The sequence below is a fragment of the Ylistrum balloti genome, unplaced genomic scaffold, assembly GCF_031769215.1.
Source record: "Ylistrum balloti isolate Yb309-2 unplaced genomic scaffold, AGI_CSIRO_Ybal_v1 Utg370208, whole genome shotgun sequence".
NCBI classification, from domain to species: domain Eukaryota; kingdom Metazoa; phylum Mollusca; class Bivalvia; order Pectinida; family Pectinidae; genus Ylistrum; species Ylistrum balloti.
Window position 1 is genome coordinate 118,914 of NW_026782179.1, and position 23,712 is coordinate 142,625.

General features: G+C 34.9%; 2 protein-coding genes across 3 annotated transcripts; one reads left to right on the forward strand and one right to left on the reverse strand.

Moving 5' to 3' along the window:
• Window positions 1-271: 271 nt before the first annotated feature.
• Window positions 272-6,210, forward strand: LOC132551628 (uncharacterized). The gene is made up of 6 exons (XM_060215805.1): window positions 272-368; window positions 2,029-2,173; window positions 3,555-4,048; window positions 5,016-5,147; window positions 5,619-5,728; window positions 6,022-6,210. The coding sequence occupies exons 1-6, from the start codon at window positions 272-274 to the stop codon at window positions 6,208-6,210; spliced, it is 1,167 nt and encodes a 388-aa protein (XP_060071788.1).
• Window positions 6,211-12,705: 6,495 nt separating this feature from the next.
• Window positions 12,706-22,877, reverse strand: LOC132551608 (peroxisomal 2,4-dienoyl-CoA reductase [(3E)-enoyl-CoA-producing]-like). Of its 2 annotated transcripts, none has more exons than XM_060215778.1 (8): window positions 22,750-22,877; window positions 21,884-21,952; window positions 18,277-18,394; window positions 17,424-17,493; window positions 16,887-17,011; window positions 16,152-16,245; window positions 15,913-16,017; window positions 12,706-13,683 (listed from the first exon to the last, which is right to left on the reverse strand). In XM_060215778.1, exons 1-8 carry the CDS (start codon window positions 22,821-22,823, stop codon window positions 13,469-13,471), a joined length of 870 nt encoding a protein of 289 aa, XP_060071761.1. In that variant the 5' UTR covers window positions 22,824-22,877; the 3' UTR covers window positions 12,706-13,468. The 2 variants fall into 2 exon arrangements, with proteins under 2 accessions (XP_060071761.1, XP_060071760.1); XM_060215777.1 differs by lacking the exon at window positions 12,706-13,683 and adding an exon at window positions 14,619-15,437.
• Between the last annotated feature and the right edge of the window lie 835 nt (window positions 22,878-23,712).

Consider the following 23,712-nt stretch of genomic DNA (forward strand, 5'->3'; position numbering starts at 1 on the left):
AAAGATGCTCAGCCTTCTGGAATACCTGGTCTTAATCTCCTTTTTCAACTTTCTACTGATAATTTTCTTTTTGTTACTGTTTCACATTTGACGACGAGCCTTAGAAAAAAACCCAAGAAAAACGGAAAAAAGCTGAGTACAACATGAAATAACACATTTGTTGGGGTCCCCTTGTTATTTATCTCAAACGTTACATCGTTTGTACTTTTGGGTGTCCTTTTCTACATCCTAAAACAACAATAATTTGTTTCAGATTTGACCCTTTTTCGTGATGAATATATACGTTTGTTTGTGCTTTGTCGTGTTTGGTTGTATCCAAGGATTACTGGCAGCCACACCTGTGGACGTAAATGCCAGAACTCTACAGGGTAAGGGCTTTTTTTAACATCACCGGTATGCATCGAATTGTTAAAACTATACGAAATTATAAATAATCCTCGGGTTCGGCCATAGTTGTAATTACATGTTCTATCTATAACTTTTGGGTCAGTAATTATATATAAAGATTCAACAGGGTTAGTAATTACAAGTTAACTATATAAGGTTATTGCTTTTCAATAAACTTCAACAGGGTTAGTAAATACAAGTTAACTATATAAGGTTAATGCTTATCAGTAAGCTTCAACAGGGTTAGTAATTACAAGTGAACTATAAAAGGTTAATGCTTATCAATAAACTTCAACAGGGTTAGTAATTACAAGTTAACTATATAAGGTTAATGCTTTTCAATAAACTTCAATAGGGTTAGTAAATACAAGTTAACTATATAAGGTTAATGCTTTTCAATAAACTTCAACAGGGTTAGTAAATACAAGTTAACTATATAAGGTTAGTGCTTATCAGTAAGCTTCAACAGGGTTAGTAATTACAAGTGAACTATAAAAGGTTAATGCTTATCAATAAACTTCAACAGGGTTAGTAATTACAAGTGAACTATAAAAGGTTAATGGTTATCAATAAACTTCAACAGGGTTAGTAATTACAAGTTAACTATATAAGGTTAATGCTTATCAATAAACTTCAACAGGGTTAGTAAATACAATTTAACTATATAAGGTTAATGTTTATCAGTAAGCTTCAACATGGTTAGTTATTACATTTTATTACTGCAATGTATTTACGGTTAGTAATCTACATCAGATTCACTACAGCTTGTCATTACATGTTATAACTACATGGAGTTAGTGGCTATGAATAAAATTAAACATGGTTAGTAATTACATTTTATCACTACAATGAATACTGGGTTAGTGGCATATATATATATAGGACTGAACACGGTAAGTTATCGCATTGTATCACTTCAACGCGCCTAGGGATAGTGATATAGTCATAACATTCCAAAGGGTGAGTTATTACGTTATAACCATATAGAGTTAGCAATTGTAAATAAGATTTAACAGGGTTAGTAATTACGTTATAATTATATAGAGTTAGCAATTATGAATAAGATTTAACACGGTTAGTAATTACGTTATAACCATATAGAGTTAGCAATTGTAAATAAGATTTAACAGGGTTAGTAATTACGTTATAACTATATAGAGTTAGCAATTATAAATAAGATTTAACACGGTTAGTAATTACGTTATAACCATATAGAGTTAGCAATTATAAATAAGATTTAACAGGGTTAGTAATTACGTTATCGATATATAAAGTTAGCAATTATGAATAAGATTTAACAGGGTTAGTAATTACGTTATAACTATATAGAGTTAGCAATTATAAATAAGATTTAACAGGGTTAGTAATTACGTTATCGATATATAGAGTTAGCAATTATAATTAAGATTTAACAGGATTAGTAATTACGTTATAACTATATGTTGCTTCTGATTGAACAAATTATTGACTAGATTATGTAACTACATATATTGTGATTGTACTTATAACTCGGACTTAACGATAATGGCTGTGACTTCAAATGGCTAGTAAATAGGTATAATTGAATACATGTAAATACATTATTTACAGCTTACGAACATACGTAATATTTGTTAAAACTATGAATTCGGTTTTGTGTAGATATTGAAGACGAGGTGAGAGGTCTCCTAATATTGAAAGTTCTGAATAATGTCAACGCTACTCTCGCCAGACAACAAGCCATGATTCTGGATTGTGAAACCAAAATTAACCAAACCATTGATACATGCGAGACGTGTGTAGCAAGGTAAGACGAACAACACACTATGTACTTAATTACCCGTTACATTGAGCAGGTAATATGTCAGAATGTATGTGAAAATTCTGGTATGGTAATTGTTAATTAAGAAGTACATGGGTACTGGATTCAAACAATGCATAAACAAACTGAAAATCATGAATACGAAACTATCAGTCAGAAATTCAAATTTCATGTGCCAGGAAATTAATGGCACGATGCACTTTCAAGAAATGCACTCTCTCACATCCATGACCAGGTTTTTAACAAAATGGCCGAATCGACTTTCATGGGGATAGTACAGTGCTATTTTCAAATGTGCGTGTGGAAGATGACTCGTATCATTGGTTCTTGCTATTATACTTAGACAGAAAAGTCTTCATAGTATCATCATCTCATATACTGTATACTTCTGTGTCGATACCCTTCACACTGGTAATTTTGTGTGATGGAAGTGACGGTATACTCATTGAAACGCCATTAGAATTTATTAATGGGACTAAATTGTTAGATATTAATTTCATAACTTATAAAAAGCATGATAACATTTAAATATCTGTTAAAACTGTACTTTCTATTTATTATGATATATTAAGGTTTGCATAACAAATTAAGTAGCAGCTTCAAAAACATCAAAATTAAAATAGGAGCGACCCTCACTGTCGTTCGGAGAGGGTAAACAATGTCTTACATCGCGCACTTTTATATTCATATTAATTCAAATTCATTTATTTCGCGTTTAGCGTGAAACAAGAGGTCATTTTACAAAGTAAGAATTGAAACATGACTGACAAATTAATTTTTGGCTAATTGAATAATTATACATATTAACAAATCATATCAAATCGGCGGGTTAAAACGAGGCTCCGAAAGGTCACGTGATGAACTCGGCTTTTTCCGATCAAAACAGTGATGGGTTGTAGACACAACAGCGAGTGTCGACTAGCGTTATTTTGAAGCTGAAAATCTTTATCAATTTCTCTCAGAGAGTGTTACAGTTCTGTGAAGAGACTAATTTCAAGTATTACAATGCTTTCCCGAAATCAAACGCATGGTAAAAAATAACGAAACTTAACCATTTAGTCTCTTTAAAGTGGTTAGGATATAAGAAAATTTATTCCATATACGTTACCATCACGAAGTGAATGTTCTGATATATTATTCTAACCAACCAAATATATGTTATGCCTGTTTTCATATAAGGGAGAATACACCAGGGAGGAAAACATAATGTTTAAAGTATTACTCGTTACTTCAAAAAATGAATTTGAAAACGGATAGCCCCCATCCCTCCCGCACACACAACCTAAAAATTTGAAATGAGTTTCAGTCATTACTTTTCGATTTACAATTATCATTTCAACAACATGTTAACAAATTGTTTTAACAGCAACCCTGGAGTCAACGCACCGTCAGCCGATTTGTTCAGCAGAGTGGTGTCTGAACTTAATAAACCTGTCGTTGCTATGGGGCGTTTTTTCAATGGAGCAAGTCAAGATATAGCGAATCTTGGTGGTATAATGGGAAGCAAAAGTGAACAGTTTGCAACACTCACAACATCTACATTGAAAAATATTGGAACTTTCCTCGGCGGTGAAGCTGAAAAAGCAGTAGCAGAAGTTAAGAAGGCGTTGAACACCGCCGGACGAAAATTCTCAGATCTTGGTGCCGCTATTTCAAACGCCATAGATACTTCCGGTGGTTTTGTTAATGGTGTTACAAAGTTCGGAGCTTCAACTATTTCTAAACTGAATAGTCTCCCTGATCTGCTTTCATCTGGAGCAACTTCCGCTTTGAGTGGTCTAAGGAATGTTGTGTCGTCACTTCCGAATGTTGGTACTCAAATCGTCGGTGGACTGACTGACTTAGGAAACAGCATCGGAGGTAGAACAATATTGCACATTATTTATGATGCCGATTGAACTGAGTTTGATTCATGAATATAGAAGAAATAATTTTCAAATCATTTTTTAAAGTATATCATTTTCATATAGATCTAGGACCTAATATAGGCCAACAACTGCTACATACTTCTCGCGGTAATAACTTTTTTGACATCTCACAGGAACAAGAAAGCATGGGTCTCAATTGTCATATTGGTACTAAATCTTGAGTGGAAACGTGTTTGTCGCACAACAGCAATACCTATAGATGTCTAGTTTGGGGGATTGATCGGTTCTGCTCTGTCGACCTTAGGTGTGGACCAAAATATATGAGAATTCAAGTTATTTTCGCTAATATTAAACTAGTTGTTTGTTCATTGTCAATCATTTTACGACTTCAATGACACCAGAATTCATTGCTGATACCGGCAAATTTGTTTCTTATTTACATTGAAAAAATCGCTCGAGCGGAGAGCGGCGAACTTTGCTTTCGTTTTGAGACAACTGCAGACAAAATACCAAGACTATTTATATACTAACAGAACTTTATTAATTTGCAATGTAGAATATAGAAATATATCTGTGATCCGATTTTGGTCCACACATTTATAAAGTCAAATTGGTGACGTCAGGGCATTTCATAAATACCCTTCGCATAAAAACTTTGTAAATATCACTCAATAATTTTCTTTTGAAATGTTCATAGTTCATCCTCTTACTTTGTTTATAGTCATCCTCTTACTTTTCAATAAATGAAGAAATTGACGACTTGATGGTCCGATTCAGATACCGTCACCTTATTTTATCTCCAAATACCATTATCACAGATTTTCAACAGGTGTTTATTTTATTTGTCGATTTTAACTGCCTTCTTTTTGTTTGCTTGTTTTGAATTATTATTATCTTTGTTAATTTATTGTTTATTTTGGTACTTTTACCCTTTTATTTGTATAATTTGCTTATTACAGGGTTTTTCTCTGGGAGACGTAGACGGTCCACTGACCTTTTAAGCAGAATGAGAAGACATACAGCCGCCTTATGTCCCGAGTGCGATAAAATTGACATCACCACCAAGACTGAGGCAGAAATATTTCAGTCTGGTACGCATTAATCTTATACTACCATATCCCTTATAAAGAATTGAGGTCTGACTGTCTGCAAACAAAAATGATGTATCACGTGACATCCAAAAGACTTTAAATTGTCTGATACTATCATATCTCTTTTAAAGAATTGAGGTCTGACCACCTGCAAAAAAATAATGTATCACGTGACATCCAAAACGTTTTTAATTGGCTTAAAGACATATTCAACTTATTCGTCCATGTTTTTATTCATCTGGTGGTTTCATGTAGATAATCCATATGTGTTTCATGCAACACCAGTATAAAAAAAGTGTTGAAGTACAACAAAATATCTGGTGTTAGCATAAAACTTACTGTTTGTTTGTTTTGATATTGCTTCTGTTTTGATTTATCGAAACAATAAATAATACTATTTCCTATTTTTTGATAATATCAAATTGTCCTGTTACTATATTGTATATTCATATCCTCAATTACTTTGAACAGTTTGTGGAGCTACGTTTACAACTCAACAACAACAGATTGTGGACGAACTATCTAGGATGACCAAGTTATATAAGTGGTCTAAGACGCTGACCAACTCCATCCTCAGTCAGGTCAGTGTTGAAATACTTGTTTCATCCATTGTGATTAAGGACTGATCACAAACCTTCTAAATCAAAGAGTCGATGACATCTCTGTGATATCTAACTATAATAAATATGTATTTGTCATAATGAACCATTTCATAATCATATAATGATTTAACGCTATTTCGACCGTCTGTTTGTACAGGGAATAGGGCTGTTCTCAAGGTCTTATGTAGCATCACGTCTCAGACGTGTTTGATGCTCGTAAGTATGCCTAGTGGTTCTCCTGACATTGTAATATAATCTTAACTTGATTGTAGATATCCTACGACAACGACCAGCTGGATTACTCAAGAATTGCTGATCAGATTCTCAACGTTTCTCCGCTTAATGTGACGTTCACTGTAGGAACAGTCCCTCAGACCTACCAAACCGACATTAACCTCAACATCTTCGATCCTACCCAGGTGGCGCCCCAAATCGCTGACGAAATTTACGCCAATGCATAACTATAACTTCACCATAAATGAGAAGGGACAAAGATTTATTTTTGGCATGCTGAACTGCGATATTCGATATATATATTTCATTTGTGTACACAAGTTTCATATTTATGGTTGAGAATTTATATGCTGAAGTTTTCAAAATTAACAAAAGTGCCATATCCATGATAATACGATATTATTCATGCAATGAAGCGTGTACGTAAAAAATACGAGTATATAAATAGTGTTTTGTTTTCAATTAAATTATGTGATTAGGTATACATGCTTACATCTCAATGTAAATATCTGTAAATAGGAGTAGAGGAAGATTAATGTACGTTGTATGTTTACAATTAATTTTGATGAGTGTGTTCTACGTCATAATAAGCTATGTGTATTACGTCATACGTAATACCTATTGCTTTAGTGTGTAAATAGATAAATAAAGCGTGTACTAGTCATTAATAAACGTCATTACAGAAACGTTAAAGTGAGACGTCACGATCTACATCAAACTACGTCATCAGTGATAACTACTGATACAGTATTTACTACAGCAATGTCGTCTTTACTGATACAAAGAATGACGTCACTGATACAGTGCATTACGTCACTGATTGAGTCTGTATGACGTCGTTGAAAGTGTGAATGATGTGACTGATACAATGTATGATGTCACAGATACATTGTGTATGATGTCACTAATATGGTGCATGATGGCACTGATAAAGATTTATAACGTCACTGATAGCGCCGGTATGACGTCGCTGATAGTGTGTTTGATCTGACTGATACAATGTATGATGTGATTGACAGAGCCTGTATGATGTCACTGATATAGTGTATGATGTCACTGATACAGTGTATGATTTCACTGATATAGTGTGTACGATGTCACTGTTACAGTGTATGATGTCACTGATACAGTGTATGATGTTACCGATACATTGTGTATGACGTCACTGATACAGTGTGTTGATACGATAAATATATATTGTACTACGTCAATAATTATTCTCATGACTGATAGTGTGTATAGTGTGTATGACCTAACAATTTACATCGTACAAGATCATTAGAAAACATTGATTGTATCATATCAATTTTCTGTTAAGTTTGTATTACGTACGCCTATATAATCCAGTTGTCTTCGCTTGCATATGTTAGCTGAATAATACAAAGTTATATAAAAATGCTTTTTGTTTTGAATCATCTATGTCAAATTGGAGCCAACGTATGTAGATAAGCACTTGTTAACTAATCTGACTTACGTTTGGGTTACTGGAGAAACACCGCAGTCTGCCATTGATCCTTAAAAATGCGGAAATATCAACGTTATTACTTTTGAAAGCATTTGCTAAATATTCAAGCACGGCCTTATTTCCAATCCAATGCTATATTAGCTGGCCTTATTTGCAATACAGTGCTATACTACTCAGCCTTATTTCAAAACCAATGCTTTTAAGTCATATTTTCAATCCAATGATATATCATTTGGCCATATCTCCAATCCCGTGGTGAATGAGTCAGCCTTATTTCTGATCCAATGCTGTATGAGTCAGCCTCATTTCTGATACAATGGTGAATGAGTCAGCCTTATTTCTGATACAATGCTGTATGAGTTGGCCTTATTTCCGATCCAATGTCGTTATGAGTCAACGTTACTTCCAATGCGACATAAGTCATATTTATTTTCAATTCTATAATTGTCAAAGTAAGCTACCAGAATGACGTCAATACAAGATAATCAGTTAGAAATGAGATGTTAGAAATTATATCGGCAATAACCAGGAACGGGGTTTATATATCCTGTTATCATCGGATCGGTTTTTTTTTGCAAAAAACCCCAGCATATTTCAGTATACCTGTAAATGTATACCTTATTCTGATGTACTGCGAATTTCACATCAGATTATGAAGGATTGTATAAAAGACGCGCAACAAAATATGATATTTTAATACGAGAAATGACTACAACGTATGCCGTCTCATGAATACAACCCATCATAATAAATGCTATGGACTGAAAGTGTGCAAATCAAGATGGCGACGGAATAGAAACAAAAGAGTCCGAGACACACGTTGAAAACATAGAAACATAGAACATAGGTAGTTGAATGGGTGAAAAAATATAAAACTTTATCATTACATACCTGCCAGTGTGTAATAATTCTCGTGCTGATTTACGAGAACTGCGGGCAATTCCAAATTACGGGAATATATTTTTACAGTGCAGCACGGAGGCATGTTATTTCAACATTTTCTCTCCATTTTCTGGTTTTAATCAGAGTTGTGTTGCGTTGTAGACTTGGATTTTGTTGGGGAATCAGTACCACAACATGTGTCATATCTTTCAAAGTTTTATTGCAATCTCACTTTTTTGTTCTTCCATACAAAAAGAGTTCCCACTGTGGGAACGAACACTAACTAAAAATGGAGTTACTTCCCCTTTGAACATCACTAACATAATTATATCCGCATCGGCCAGAATCATGGCCAAATGGTGTTGTATTCTATCACATTTCTTCATATATAGATATAAACGGTATTCACTTGTGTGTGTTTTGTACCAAACTTAATCTTTTGCGTTGTGGAAAAGACAGAATAAATTAGATCATACACTATATCTATAACGTATTCCAGTCGTTGTTTTGTATTGATAACATCCAAACCATTAACCGCCCGAACCAATCAAATTTGTAACAAATTACAGCAACACGTTGTATCTTTTTTTTAGAAAATTATCAAAACCTAAATATAGTCAAGTTTTTTTCTTCTTTTTTTATATTAAGTCATTGAATTTTTTGAAAATTATTTTTGTTTTTTTTCATCTTTTTTATATAAAGTCATAAATATCCCTACTTAATCAAATGAAAATATTAATGAAATGATATATATCACATATATATAAATATACTTCCCTTTTCACTTCCTGGATTCCTTCTGCACAGGCAAGGACGCGTCTCCGGCATGATGCCTTTGGTAATGTCTCTGCTGATTCCGTCTCTAGGCTAGATATCACAGCATCGCATTGATTTCTGAAATATCAAACGAATAATTGACAGCAATAGAACTATAGATAGAATGCTTGTAATTGTTGTCGTTAATTCAGTCATTAATTAATCCGTCACCGTATTTTGTTTTTAAATGTCAAACAACACTTTTGCAACATTTACATTGAAAATTGTTCAGTCCATACAAATCACGCAGCATTTTCACACAAATGAGCAAATGACCAATAACAAACGTTCCAGTGTATACTACACGTTACATATAGGCAAAGATCTTACATGGAAAAAAATTCACTGGATAACAGGCGGGTTGTGATAAAAGGGTATATTCACTGAATAGACCTTAACCTTTGACATGCACAACTGAAAAAAATCAACAAACACTTTCTGATTGGGAGTAATTTATTAAAAGTGACTTTGACCGTCATTTGAAACACCCAACAGATTTTACATTTAAAGCAATAATGATGTTAGTCTTTGGCGTCCTGACCTAAAATGCACTGTACGATGTTTGGGTGATATCACGCCATGTTAATTCAAATTCTCTCACGGAAGCATTTGAGAAGACGAAGCACGCTTCCCAAAATGTATCCGTTGGTTTTGTAGATGGGAGGAGAACTGCTGTCATCTTTTGTCAGTTGTCTTTCCTGTGTAAATCTAATGGAAAATGTACTTGTGGTCTTTGATGAAATCCTCCATGTGGCATCGCTTTTGGGACGACATTTTGAAACTAGATGTATTAACTCAGACTAAACTTGTACTTCCGGTTCAAAAAACAATAACGGAAATAATTTTCTACTGTTATGCATAATACGAATTTTGATATTTCTGTTCAAGACGAGATTCTTTAGAAAATTTAATGATCTGAAACTAAAAGCAAAAACTACATTATATTTTGATAATATAAAATACATAGGAAACCCGATGTGGAATGCCGGTTGCAAATTGGTGGTGATCGTACTTATGGCGGGCATTGAAATATTGGCCTTTGTCAAAGCTCAATTACTTTGCTTAAGTTATGAACTTTTTGTGACAACATAATAAATCGGTAAGGAGTGGAAATATATTTAATAGTTTATCGAAAGAAGAAAGTTGAAAGAAAGACCTAGAGTATGAAGATCACACATAGATATTATCGAATTCTGAGGTAGGTCTAGTTAAGCATCTTTATCACCAATATTTAACCGGAGAGCTTTTGATCGCACGTGAGACTTTGATGACACTTGAGCCTTTGAAGACACGTGAATATTTGACGACACGTAAGCCTTTGACGACACGTGGATATCTGATGACACCTGAGCCTTTGATGGGCACGTGAGTCTTTGATGACACGTGAATATTTGATGACACGTGAGCCTTTGATGGGCACGTGAGTCTTCGATGACACGTGAATATTTGATGACACGTGAGCCTTTGACGACACGTGAACAGTTTTTGACAAGTGAGCGTTTGAAGACACGTGAAAAGCTTCATAGGCTTAAAAAATTAGGCACTTAACATCATTGATGAGTCCTAGAGGGGCGAAACAATTGTATGATGTAGTCTAATTCAGTTTGGGCTAGGCCATATTATGTCTAATTCTAAATTTGTAAAATTGAACGTTTCAACCGCTCACACTATTGGAACAATGCCCGGTTCGTAATTGAGGAATTCAATGGTGCGATACTTTAAGATATTACTTTAGACAAAAAAACAAAAACAAAAAACAAAAAAACTAAGTGGATGGGATTCCTGTGTATCATAAAGTTCCAAGAAGATAAACACTCTGTTCGCAGGGACTTCCTATTATACCCTCCCTTCCAACTTTCTCACATTTTGTGTTATTAGGGGTCATGTTCTGTAAGAAGATTTGGAAAATTCCCAAAAATGTCTCTTCATGATATTTCGCCATGTTTTTTCCCCATGTATCATGTGCTACTGATCATAACGTTGCTTCTTTTCCTCACACCCCTTTCGTCATCCGTCACAGTACATCACACCCCTTTCGTCATCCGTCACAGTACATCACGCCCCTTTCGTCATCCGTCACAGTACATCACACCCCTTTCGTCATCCGTCACAGTACATCACACCCTTTCGTCATCCGTCACAGTACATCACACCCCTTTCGTCATCCGTCACAGTACATCACACCCTTTTCGTCATCCGTCACAGTACATCACACCCCTTTCGTCATCCGTCACAGTACATCACACCCTTTTCGTCATCCGTCACAGTACATCACACCCTTTTCGTCATCCGTCACAGTACATCACACCCCTTTCGTCATCCGTCACAGTACATCACACCCCTTTCGTCATCCGTCACAGTACATCACACCCCTTTCGTCATCCGTCACAGTACATCACACCCCTTTCGTCATCCGTCACAGTACATCACGCCCTTTTCGTCATCCGTCACAGTAAATCACACCCCTTTCGCCATCCGTCACAGTACATCACACCGCTTTCGTCATCCGTCACAGTACATCACACCCCTTTCGTCATCCGTCACAGTACATAGTGCTAGCTCTCTGCTTACGATCTCTCATTTGGTTACTATCACTATTTCACTTTCTCAAGAATTTCTTTATTTTGATAAAGTTGTTTTGATTTCTTTTTCTTTTTTTTTTCGCTTCTTAACAATGATTTCTTTTTTTATTTTCTTGCTAGCGATATTTAATGCATTTCTCTTGACCATTCCAGTCGGTCAGCTATGGACAGATGGATGTATTTTCTTATCCCATGGCAATAATCTGACACCTAACATAAGGCGAGATTACATCTTGTGCGAATAGTAAAGTTTATTATCTACTAGCGAGTATATAGTTCTTAACAGCTATATTCCCATTATATAAAAAAAAGTCTGACTCTCCTCATGGAGGGTGTGTTAATGTTCACTCAAAATAAAAAACGATACCAGCATTGTTTTAAAAGGATGGCTATATAGCTTCCCATTCAACAAAGCAAACAGGAAAATGTTGGGAAACGTTTCATTTTCGGATTAGTGAAACTTTGTCTTTTATTTTGTACTTTTTAAACTACAGTATAATATTAAAATATTTTTACAGTTGTAGCGTGGCAACGGTGTTGGTTTGGGGGATTATACTCAGACTTGGCTGATCGAGGACAACACGTTCCAGCTCTGTTCATCCATTTTATTCTCTCGTTAAAAACAGTTACAAAACCGGTCACAGAAATAATCCGCAAACAATAAAATCCGGAAAACTCACTATGAAGGGAGACAACTCGTACTGTCTTATAGCATGATCATCCGCCTAGCCATATCATAACCATAACACAGTACATAGTTGGTTTGCTGTCAGTCAGATGTATTTGGATTAAAATGATCCAGGAAAAAACCCTGAATTGTAACATCTTCCAAATGGCCCCTTAATTTCCTTTTGTCATTCTTATATTTCGGAATTTCTCACTGTTTTTTTTTTCTTTTTACAATAACACTACAAAGGTTCAAAACAAAATCAAAATAATTTCAAAAATAATTTTATTCTTATAAAATGTAGCCATTAATTATCACAGTCTGTTTATCACGTATTATCATCATCATAACAAAAATGATTTTTCTGTCATTATTATCAATTAACCATATATTTAATTTTTGCATACTTTATATTTTCTGATTTCAAAAGGTATCAAAAATGAGACATTCCCACACATAAATATCACCGGGTTGTCAATCAAAACATATTGATTCATTTTTTAAAGAATTTTCGGAGTTTCTTGGATTGCCCAAAGTTCAAAACTGTCGATTTCAGGTTTTCATCCAAGGCCTTTTTTTTCAAAATAATTTGAAATTCATTACAAATTTAATGTCACATTAACAACTACATAGAAATTTCTGTTTAATACCTGCCTATACTCCTACTTTTCAAACCCAATGTAAGTCTAGTGATTTATTTATTATTAGTAGTAGTATAGCACCATTCTGCATATATAGAGTGTCTTAAATTGGTCTAGGGTACACATGATCAAGAATTAATGATTTTCTTCGATTGGCAAGAAAATATTGGAAGTTCTTACATAATGACTATGAAAGAAAAATGAAAGAAAAAGTGCAGAGGAGAGAGTAAGTTGAATTCCCACACTAGATCCTTTTGTGTTTCTGTTGTGGACAGTGCCAATTGCTCAAAGTTCTTTTAAATGATATTCTAAATTTTAAAGAAATTTTCTCCAGATTATCTGCAACAAATGTATTGCATTGACTAGAACCTTGTTCATACAAGAAAACAAGTCACTTTTTGCACAATTTTTGAGTAGCCACACAGATGGATCTTATAGTTGAGATTTCTTCTGCATGAGTTTCTTCGTTTGATAGTAGTTATTGGGGTTCGAAAGCCAGTGTCCACCATCAGCTATGAGGACTGTGCCAGTGACCAGTTGAGCTGCGTCACTGACCACATACAGGACAGTGTTACCCATTTCTTCCCTTGTTCCCATCCTCTGTATTGGTATACCCTTCACATACTCATCATTAATTCTGCCACGGCCTGTAACATACAGAATACTTAATTTGTATAAAGCACTTAATCCTAATTCGAGAGCTCACACACAGAATCTGGTAATTGTTTGTTTTTGAGTGTATAAGACATTCCATCTCCAAATAAGGGTAGAAGAATGTGAAGACTCTCATTTTTCATCTTGATGACTCAGATTCAATCCCCTCAATCAGACTTCGAAATATATGAGGAGAGCTGTTTAATGTTTTCTCAGAGTTAATCATTACCCTCTGTACTTTTCCATCAAAGCCAGCAAATGTTAAATATAACTCAATATAATTGTTATAAAATTATTTTCAATACAGTTTAATATCATTTTTATCCAACAATAAGCCCATGCCAGGTAAGATCACCATATCTACAACTTTTCAATTAATATCTTAAATATTTAATTTCGTTGGCCTGCATTAAACCCACCTCTGTCTTTGAGTCAAATTTAATATGCCGATTTCCTTTGTGTATTCCAGTATAAGTACTTAAAGTACTCAGCCATTTATGTATATCATATTTGTTAACCCGTGTAAATTTGTAAGTAATTTTTCATGTGAAATCCTTACTTCTGGATTTTGCACAAACTCTGTAAATTAAAACATTATTCAAGTTCTGAAGACAACACAAACATTTTCACAAAAAAATTCCTCATTCATTTCTAATACTGAAGTTGACAGGCATGGTATCTATCAAGCTCATTAAACAACGGAAATGTGTTGTGCCTTCTGTAGCAGGAGAGGTAACTGATGTAATGTTTTCAAAGTGAATTTCACACTCACATCTGAATCAAACAACAATACCTGTGTACATAAAACATTCCCTTCATTCTACTTAAAGATCTGGTGAGATCTCAATTCTCGTTTTCTGAATGTCTAGCTGGTAGTGCCCAAAATTCTTCCTAATACAACTTGTATGTACCAAAACTAACAAAATGATTTCACAAATTACTTTATTGATTCTTGTTAAATGCCAACAATCACAATATCACAGTTTGCTTACATAACATTTAAATAATCATCATTAGTTCTGTAATATAAATATTATGTACCTACCAAACTGCTTCTAATATATTAACAAGTGCTGGAATATGGATACAAATTGTAGCACTGATGGATTATTAAAAGGTATGATAATATTGGAAAGCAGATCCATGATTTTATTTACTGTTTGGGATGTATAGAGTGAGTTCAGTTTGATAAAAAAATTCCAGGTATAAAGGTAATGATGGATCTGAACAATGCATTGCTTCTGAACACTCCGGGTATTATGAGGTACAGGCTGCATGGCTGGGGGCTAGGAGAGCAAGATTTATTTTGTCCTCAAATATATACAAAATTTTTTTTAAATTACTGGCAAATTTGGTCAATCAATTCTCAGTCTTTATTGGTTTCCTTTTGCTAATGTTACTGGTATAATGATATACAAAAGTATGTATAACACAGTCTGGCGTGTGTAACCAATGAATATGCTTTCAACTTTTGTAGGAAACAAATGTTAACAAAAGTCACATATTCATACAATTCTTTTGTTTAACTAAATCTACAGAAGTGACTTTTTCTGCATAAATTTCTTTGTTTGATAGTAGTTATTGGAGCTGGAAAGCCAGTCTCCACCATCAGCTATGATGACCGTGCCAGTGACCAGTTGAGCTGCGTCACTGACCACATACAGGACAGTGTTACCGATGTCTTCCCTCGTTCCCATCCTCTGTATTGGTATACCCTTCACATACCCATCATTAACTCTCCCACCACCTGTAACATATAAAATACTTCAGTGCTCCATCTGGTGGTTAAATCACAAGATTCCTTATATTACAGCCATCGGAAAACAAAGCTGTCGTCACTGACATTAATCATCAGTCTTGTTGGCCCGAATGAAAGTTCATGATCAGTCTTTCTGTAAGAGATACTTGGACAAAAACCACGGTTGTCAAGGTGATAGGTGGGTACAATACCAACCGACCATTCCATATATAGAGAGGAACGAGACCTAATTTTAGTGTTGGACATTCCCCGGCTCCAAAAAGAACACGCAAGCAAAATTTTGTACATTTAGATAAAAAGGTATATGTTTATCGCATATGTCCTGACCAAGTGTTAAATCGTTGAAAGAAGGAGTTGAAACCTAATTCTCTCAAGCAGTCCTGGTTGAGAACTAATAATGAAATGCAAAGAATGAATGTTAACTACAGAACAATCAGTACTTTAAAATGCTGAGAAGACTTACTCAGTCGCCTCATGCCTTCGGTGTCTTCTATTGGTCCAGGTGCTACACACATCACTCTCACTCCATCCATACCCCATTCTACTGCCATATGTTTAGTCATAGCCTCTACAAAATGCAAACATATGTATCAGAACTTGATATTTAACTTTTTATGTACTGTAAACTCAAGTCTATACAACATAAACTTAAAATGCTTGCAGATGATGCTGAATTCCTGAGAATTCAGGTGATAAGATTACCTATTGCAGCCTTAGCGGACCCAGCATGAGCCTGGAGTACCTGTCCACGTGTCTGTAGTGTAGCTGTGATGTTGACAATAACTCCACCATGGTCCTACAGAGAGAAAGTTCCTTTCGATGTCATAAGAGTCAAACATTGTACAATGCATATTTAGAATATTATCATTATATTTTTTTGTTGTAATCATATAGACTGATCAGTAATAATAGGATCACTGGAAATTTGAAGAATCCATATCAACCAACGACCAAGAGGTCACTCAAGTCAATTCACTTCCTTCAATTATGATTTTACATACACTTATCTGGGGTTACATCCTTACGAAAATTAATTCAAAACAAAACAAGAAAAAAGAAAAATATATATATATATATGAAAAACCAGGTAAATGATGTTTCATATTGGACTAACTGTACTGTATAAATGTTTTCTACTTAATCTATGAAGGTAATATTTGGTATATGAAAAAAATATGATAGATAGGATACCATCGTATCTGAAATCATATTAATCAGTTCCATTGTATTTTTGGAAAAATCCAAATAAATTGGAAATATCTTGTATAAATGATTAATATAAAAGATTGCTTTTTTTTTTTTTTTTTTTTAAGTTTTTGCAATAAAAAATTTCTTTCTCTGTTGGTTATATTTTCAATGTATCATTTTTTTCACAATATTATTCCACATTACAAAAAATATTTTCCTTTGAATATACAATCTTCTAAAACTGCTTACCTTCATGTATTTCTCATAGATGACTTTGCTGACGTTAAATGTACCATGGGCATCAATTTCCATGACAGTTTTGAAGGCATTAAATGACAGACCAGTTATAGGTGACAGAAAATTACCAGCAGCACCTTAAATAATAAAACAGAAAGAAAAAAAATAAAATTATTTCTGTGAATTCCTGTATTTATATATGTGTAGTTCAATGTGCTTCACAAAATATTTATAATATCCTTGAAGGTTTGGACAAAATTGCAAAGTTATGTTAATCTTTTTTTGAGCAATGATTAGTTGTCAAATTCACAACAATACTATCATTGATCAGCAAAAACAAAAAAGGCTTATTTACTTCATTGGTTAAGTAGTTATTTTAAGATAATTTTTCACAATATTTGCATCCCCATGAGTTATCTACCCTCCCCATTTGGAGTGCTGTGACTATATTTGTGTACTGATACACAAAAAGAACAACTTCTGTAGTAGATGACACAAACTTTAAGTTCTGAGAATATAAAGCATATACAATAAGTGACATATACATACCATTAATTAGGTAGTCTATTCTACCAAACTCTGACAATGCTGTGTCTGCAGCTTTCATAATGGATTCAGGCTGTACAGAAAATAATGAAAAAAACCTGTACATTTCAGCAAAACAAATTTGGAGAGTCTTTATTTTAGTATAAAACATAAAGGTATATATCTGTTTAAGAAAACAAATAAAAATGTTAGAAGGAAAAAAAATGGAGAGAGAGATGAAATGAAAATAATGAATAAAAAAAGAAAGAATGATGAACAGAAAGAGAAAGAAAGAGGAAAGCTATAAAATAAAGATTCAGCACAATTTGAAACATTTTGAGGAAAGACAGTTGCCAAATGAATGATGAACCTTAACTTACGTATTTTCCGTGCCTCCCTACTGATTTATATCACAGAACTGGAACATGGTCAAATTTACGAACTCATCACTAACTTGATAGAAACAAAGCAAACCAGGCACAAAAGTGATACCTTTTAAGGGAGGTGCCATTGGGAGAGAAAAATAGTAAAATAATAAAAAAAATAAACTTTTAATATCTGTAGGAATTGGCTTATCTGCCCTTGGAAACTGTTTACATTTATTACGTATTGATTGTGTTATGATATCAAATGAGCGCCATCTTCACTACTTCAGGGGTCCAATCCAACGTATTAGTGCCCTGATGAAGTTTCTGTATCTGCGGCAATACTGGTCAGCCAATGAATTACCCACTTACTGGTGACAAGAGTTGTGATTGAAACTTACTTGGATTAATTCTGGTAACTAGTTGTAATGGACAAAAAAACCCCAAAAAACCCCAATTAAATAAAAAAAATCTTTAAGAGGAACATTTTGAAATTACAGAGTGACACATACTGTTCTGACATCCATCTGTACAGGGACACACCTCCGACCTGTTGCTTTGGACAATGTCTCTGCCGATTCCCTCAATTTGTCCATTTTACGACTACATATCACTGTATCACACTGATGTCTGAAAAATCAAAGCCACAGCAAATGCACGTAGGTAATACCATTATACCAAATACATACCATTATACCAAATACACACGGCTAATACCAAATACACACAGCTAATACCACACACAGCTAATACCACATACACACAGCTAATACCAAATACACAAAGTTAATACCAAATACACACGGCTAATACGAAATACACATAGTTAATACCAAATACACACGGCTAATACCAAATACACACAGTTAATACCAAATACACACGGCTAATACCAAATACACACGGCTAATACCACATACACACGGCTAATACCAAATACACACGGCTAATACCAAATACACACGGCTAATACCACATACACACGGCTAACACCAAATGCACATGACTATTACCAAATACACACGGCTAATACCAAATACACACGGCTAATACCTAACACACAGCTAATACCAAATACACGCTGCTAATACCAAATACACATAGCTAATACCAAATACACAGAGTTAATACCAAATACACACGGCTAATACGAAATACACATAGCTAATACGAAATACACAAGGCTAATACCAAATACACACGGCTAATACCAAATACACACGGCTAATACCACATACACACGGCTAATACCAAATACACACGGCTAATACCAAATACACACAGTTAATACCAAATACACACAGCTAATACCAAATACACACAGTTAATACCAAATACACACAGCTAATACCACATACACACGGCTAATACCAAATACACACGGCTAATACCACACACATGGCTAATAACAAATACACACGGCTAATACCAAATACACACGGCTAATACCAAATACACGATGCTAATACCAAATACACACGGCTAATACCAAATACACGCTGCTAATACCAAATACACATAGCTAATACCAAATACACAGAGTTAATACCAAATACACACGGCTAATACCAAATACACACGGCTAATACCTAACACACAGCTAATACGAAATACACACGGCTAATACCAAATACACATGGCTAATACCACATACACACGGGTAATACCAAATACACACGGCTAATACCAAATACACACGGCTAATACCTAACACACAGCTAATACCAAATACACGCTGCTAATACCAAATACACATAGCTAATACCAAATACACAGAGTTAATACCAAATACACACGGCTAATACGAAATACACATAGCTAATACGAAATACACAAGGCTAATACCAAATACACACGGCTAATACCAAATACACACGGCTAATACCACATACACACGGCTAATACCAAATACACACGGCTAATACCAAATACACACGGCTAATACCAAATACACATGGCTAACAAATACAAATATACACGGCTAATACCAAATACACACGGCTAATACCAAATACACATGGCTAATACCAAATACACACGGCTAATCACGGCTAATACCAAATACACACGGCTAATACCACACACATGGCTAATACCAAATACACGCTGCTAATACCAAATACACATAGCTAATACCAAATACACAGAGTTAATACCAAATACACACGGCTAATACGAAATACACACGGCTAATACGAAATACACAAGGCTAATACCAAATACACACGGCTAATACCAAATACACACGGCTAATACCATATACACACTGCTAATACCAAATACACACGGCTAATACCAAATACACACGGCTAATACCACATACACATGGCTAATACCAAATACACACGGCTAATACCAAATACACACGGCTAATACCACACACATGGCTAATACCAAATACACACGGCTAATCACGGCTAATACCAAATACACACGGCTAATACCACACACATGGCTAATAACAAATACAAACGGCTAATACCAAATACACACGGCTAATACCAAATACACACGGCTAATACCAAATACACACGGCTAATACCAAATACACACGGCTAATACCACATACACATGGCTAATACCTAATACACATGGCTAATACCACACACTGCTAATACAAAATTCACACAGCTAATACCACATACACATGGCTAATACCAAATACACACGGCTAATACTAAATACACACGGCTAATACGAAATACACACGGCTAATACCAAATACACATGGCTAATACCACACACATGGCTAATATCACACACATGGCTACTACCAAATACACGCGGCTAATACCAAATACACACGGCTAATACCAAATACACACGGCTAATACCAAATACACACGGCTAATACCAAATACACACGGCTAATACCAAATACACACGGCTAATACCAAATACACTCTGCTAATACCAAATACACGCTGCTAATACCAAATACACATGGCTAATACCACACACAGCTAATACAAAATTCACACAGCTAATACCAAATACACATGGCTAATACCAAATACACACGGCTAATACCAAAATCACACGGCTAATACCACACACATGGCTAATACCAAATACACACGGCTAATACCACACACATGGCTAATACCAAATACACACGGCTAATACCAAATACACTCTGCTAATACCAAATACACACGGCTAATACCAAATACACACGGCTAATACCAAATACACACGGCTAATACCAAATACACTCTGCTAATACCAAATACACACGGCTAATACCAAATACACTCTGCTAATACCAAATACACACGGCTAATACCAAATACACTCTGCTAATACCAAATACACGCTGCTAATACCAAATACACATGGCTAATACCACACATATGGCTAATACCAAATACACATGGCTAATACCTAATACACACAGTTAATACCTAACACACGGCTAATACCAAATACACGCTGCTAATACCAAATACACATAGCTAATACCACATACACATGGCTAATACCTAATACACATGGCTAATACCACACACTGCTAATACAAAATTCACACAGCTAATACCACATACACATGGCTAATACCAAATACACACGGCTAATACCAAATACACACGGCTAATACCAAATACACACGGCTAATACCAAATACACATGGCTAATACCACACACTGCTAATACAAAATTCACACAGCTAATACCACATACACATGGCTAATACCACACACTGCTAATACACACGGCTAATACCAATACCACATACACACAGCTAATACACACTGCTAATACAAAATTCACACAGCTAATACCACATACACATGGCTAATACCACACACTGCTAATACAAAATTCACACAGCTAATACCACATACACATGGCTAATACCACACACTGCTAATACAAAATTCACACAGCTAATACCACATACACATGGCTAATACCACATACACATGGCTAATACCACATACACATGGCTAATACCACATACACATGGCTAATACCACATACACATGGCTAATACATAATATCAAAAGATGTCCACACAGGGAAAATTGAGTCTATTTACAGTCCATATTACAGTATTTTTTAAAAATATTTACAGGCTACAGCTTTTACCATAGACTTCAATCTGCACTTTTTACTTACCTCATGAACACCTCAGCAATGGTGAAGCATATCCCTGTTCCTCCCCCAGTGATGAAGGCAACTTTTCCTCTGAAATAACATTATCCTGATACTTATTTTCTAAGCAGTAAGTCTTTCCTTCAAATTGTGATAAATGTTGCAAATTGCTGGTTTTTTTCATGCTATAACATGTTGCCAACTTTTTGAAATTTCTATGATGCAGGTTCAAAACAGAAAGACTCAGGAAATACAAAGACAAAGAAATGTTCTACAAACAAATATGTTCCTAAAACCTACATGTCGATTCAGCTACATTTCTGGTGGACGAAATATGCTTTCAGAATTTGCATTACCCCCTAGTAATTACTTCTATATCCTATTACACTACACCAATATTAAGTTAACAAACACAAACATAAGATTTGAGGTCTAATTATGTTCTAAAGACGAAATGTGAATAAATTCTTTCTTTTGATTAAGGACTACTTTCCTAGATTCTACACCAGTACATATTGATAGACTAAAGAAATCTTTTTAAAGTGTACGCATTAACATTACAGGTAAATCGTCTATCTCATTATCTCGCCACATGAACTAGATATTGCTCCCAGTTCCAGTTATTGACCCCGATGCAAAGACAATTTCGTTCACGTTCGATTTTCCTATATTTACATGTTAATGCCTCATTGACAGTTTGCCTGCTGATATCTTAATAACAGATAAAATCTAACATTTAAAGTATTCAGCAAAATAAGAAGCAATGTTTCGCCAAGCCAGCAGTTACATTCTTTAATTTCTTATTTCATACACGAAGACCTACAGGTAATGAAGGTACGCCCGAACTAGTTATCTTGGTCAGTGCTTTTCAGTGTTGACTTTTTACCCACCTGAGTAACTCTGGCTGGAAGATATACTTGTAATCTTTGATGCATTCCTCGACGTAGGACGGCTTCTGAGACATGACTATAGCGACTAGATGTCCGACTAGACAAGGGTGTTGAGGAACTATGGACTGTGTCAGGTGAAATTATTTACACGGAAGTAGCCCAACACGTGCTTCCGGTTCGAAAGGGTACCGCCCACCCACTCTGTTTTCAAGTTAATGTGGTTCTTGGTGGGCGTCCTTCTACTTCTAGGAAAGTTTATAGTAGTTTTAATCCTTTTTATTACTATAATTTTGCACTGAACAATTTTTACAATGTACATTCCAAGTCCACGTGTAAAAGTTTTACTGGGATGTGCCTTTCGCTGATTTACATATTAATCCGTGATCTGATCACTAACAGTCGAACATTTTCTGATGAAATTTAGCTTAGAAATATCAAACTAAATATTGTTTTTATAATTGCTCTTTTTTGAAACCTAAGTGAAAATCTATCGAAGTCGAATAATTTTCGTTGGATGTTATTTTCGTCGCCATTCTATCACCCACTATGACCTTTTTTGTATGAATTTATTAACTTAAAAATATTGGCATTGATTCATTGTAAAAATAACGTCACAGCAATCCGAGCAAAATTAAGCGAATCTTTCAACGTAATTTAAGAGGTGGTAAGTCATGTAAATAAAACTGCTGAAGCATCACCTTTCCCAATGTACTGTGATTTTATATACGGGCATTATCAAAGTCCATAGTCACGCCCCTCCTCCCACCTTTCAATTTAATGATCTACACCATTCTAGTAGTGTTAAAACTGTCTAATATTTCCTCTGTTGAACGTGTCTTTTAGTACATTTTACATCATCGCAGGAATCCTCTCCAGCCACTTTGCTGCGTATGCAACAAAGAAATAGTGTTATATGGTGTTAGTACCCGTCAGAAGATCATTCATGTCCTTGTAATAAAAATG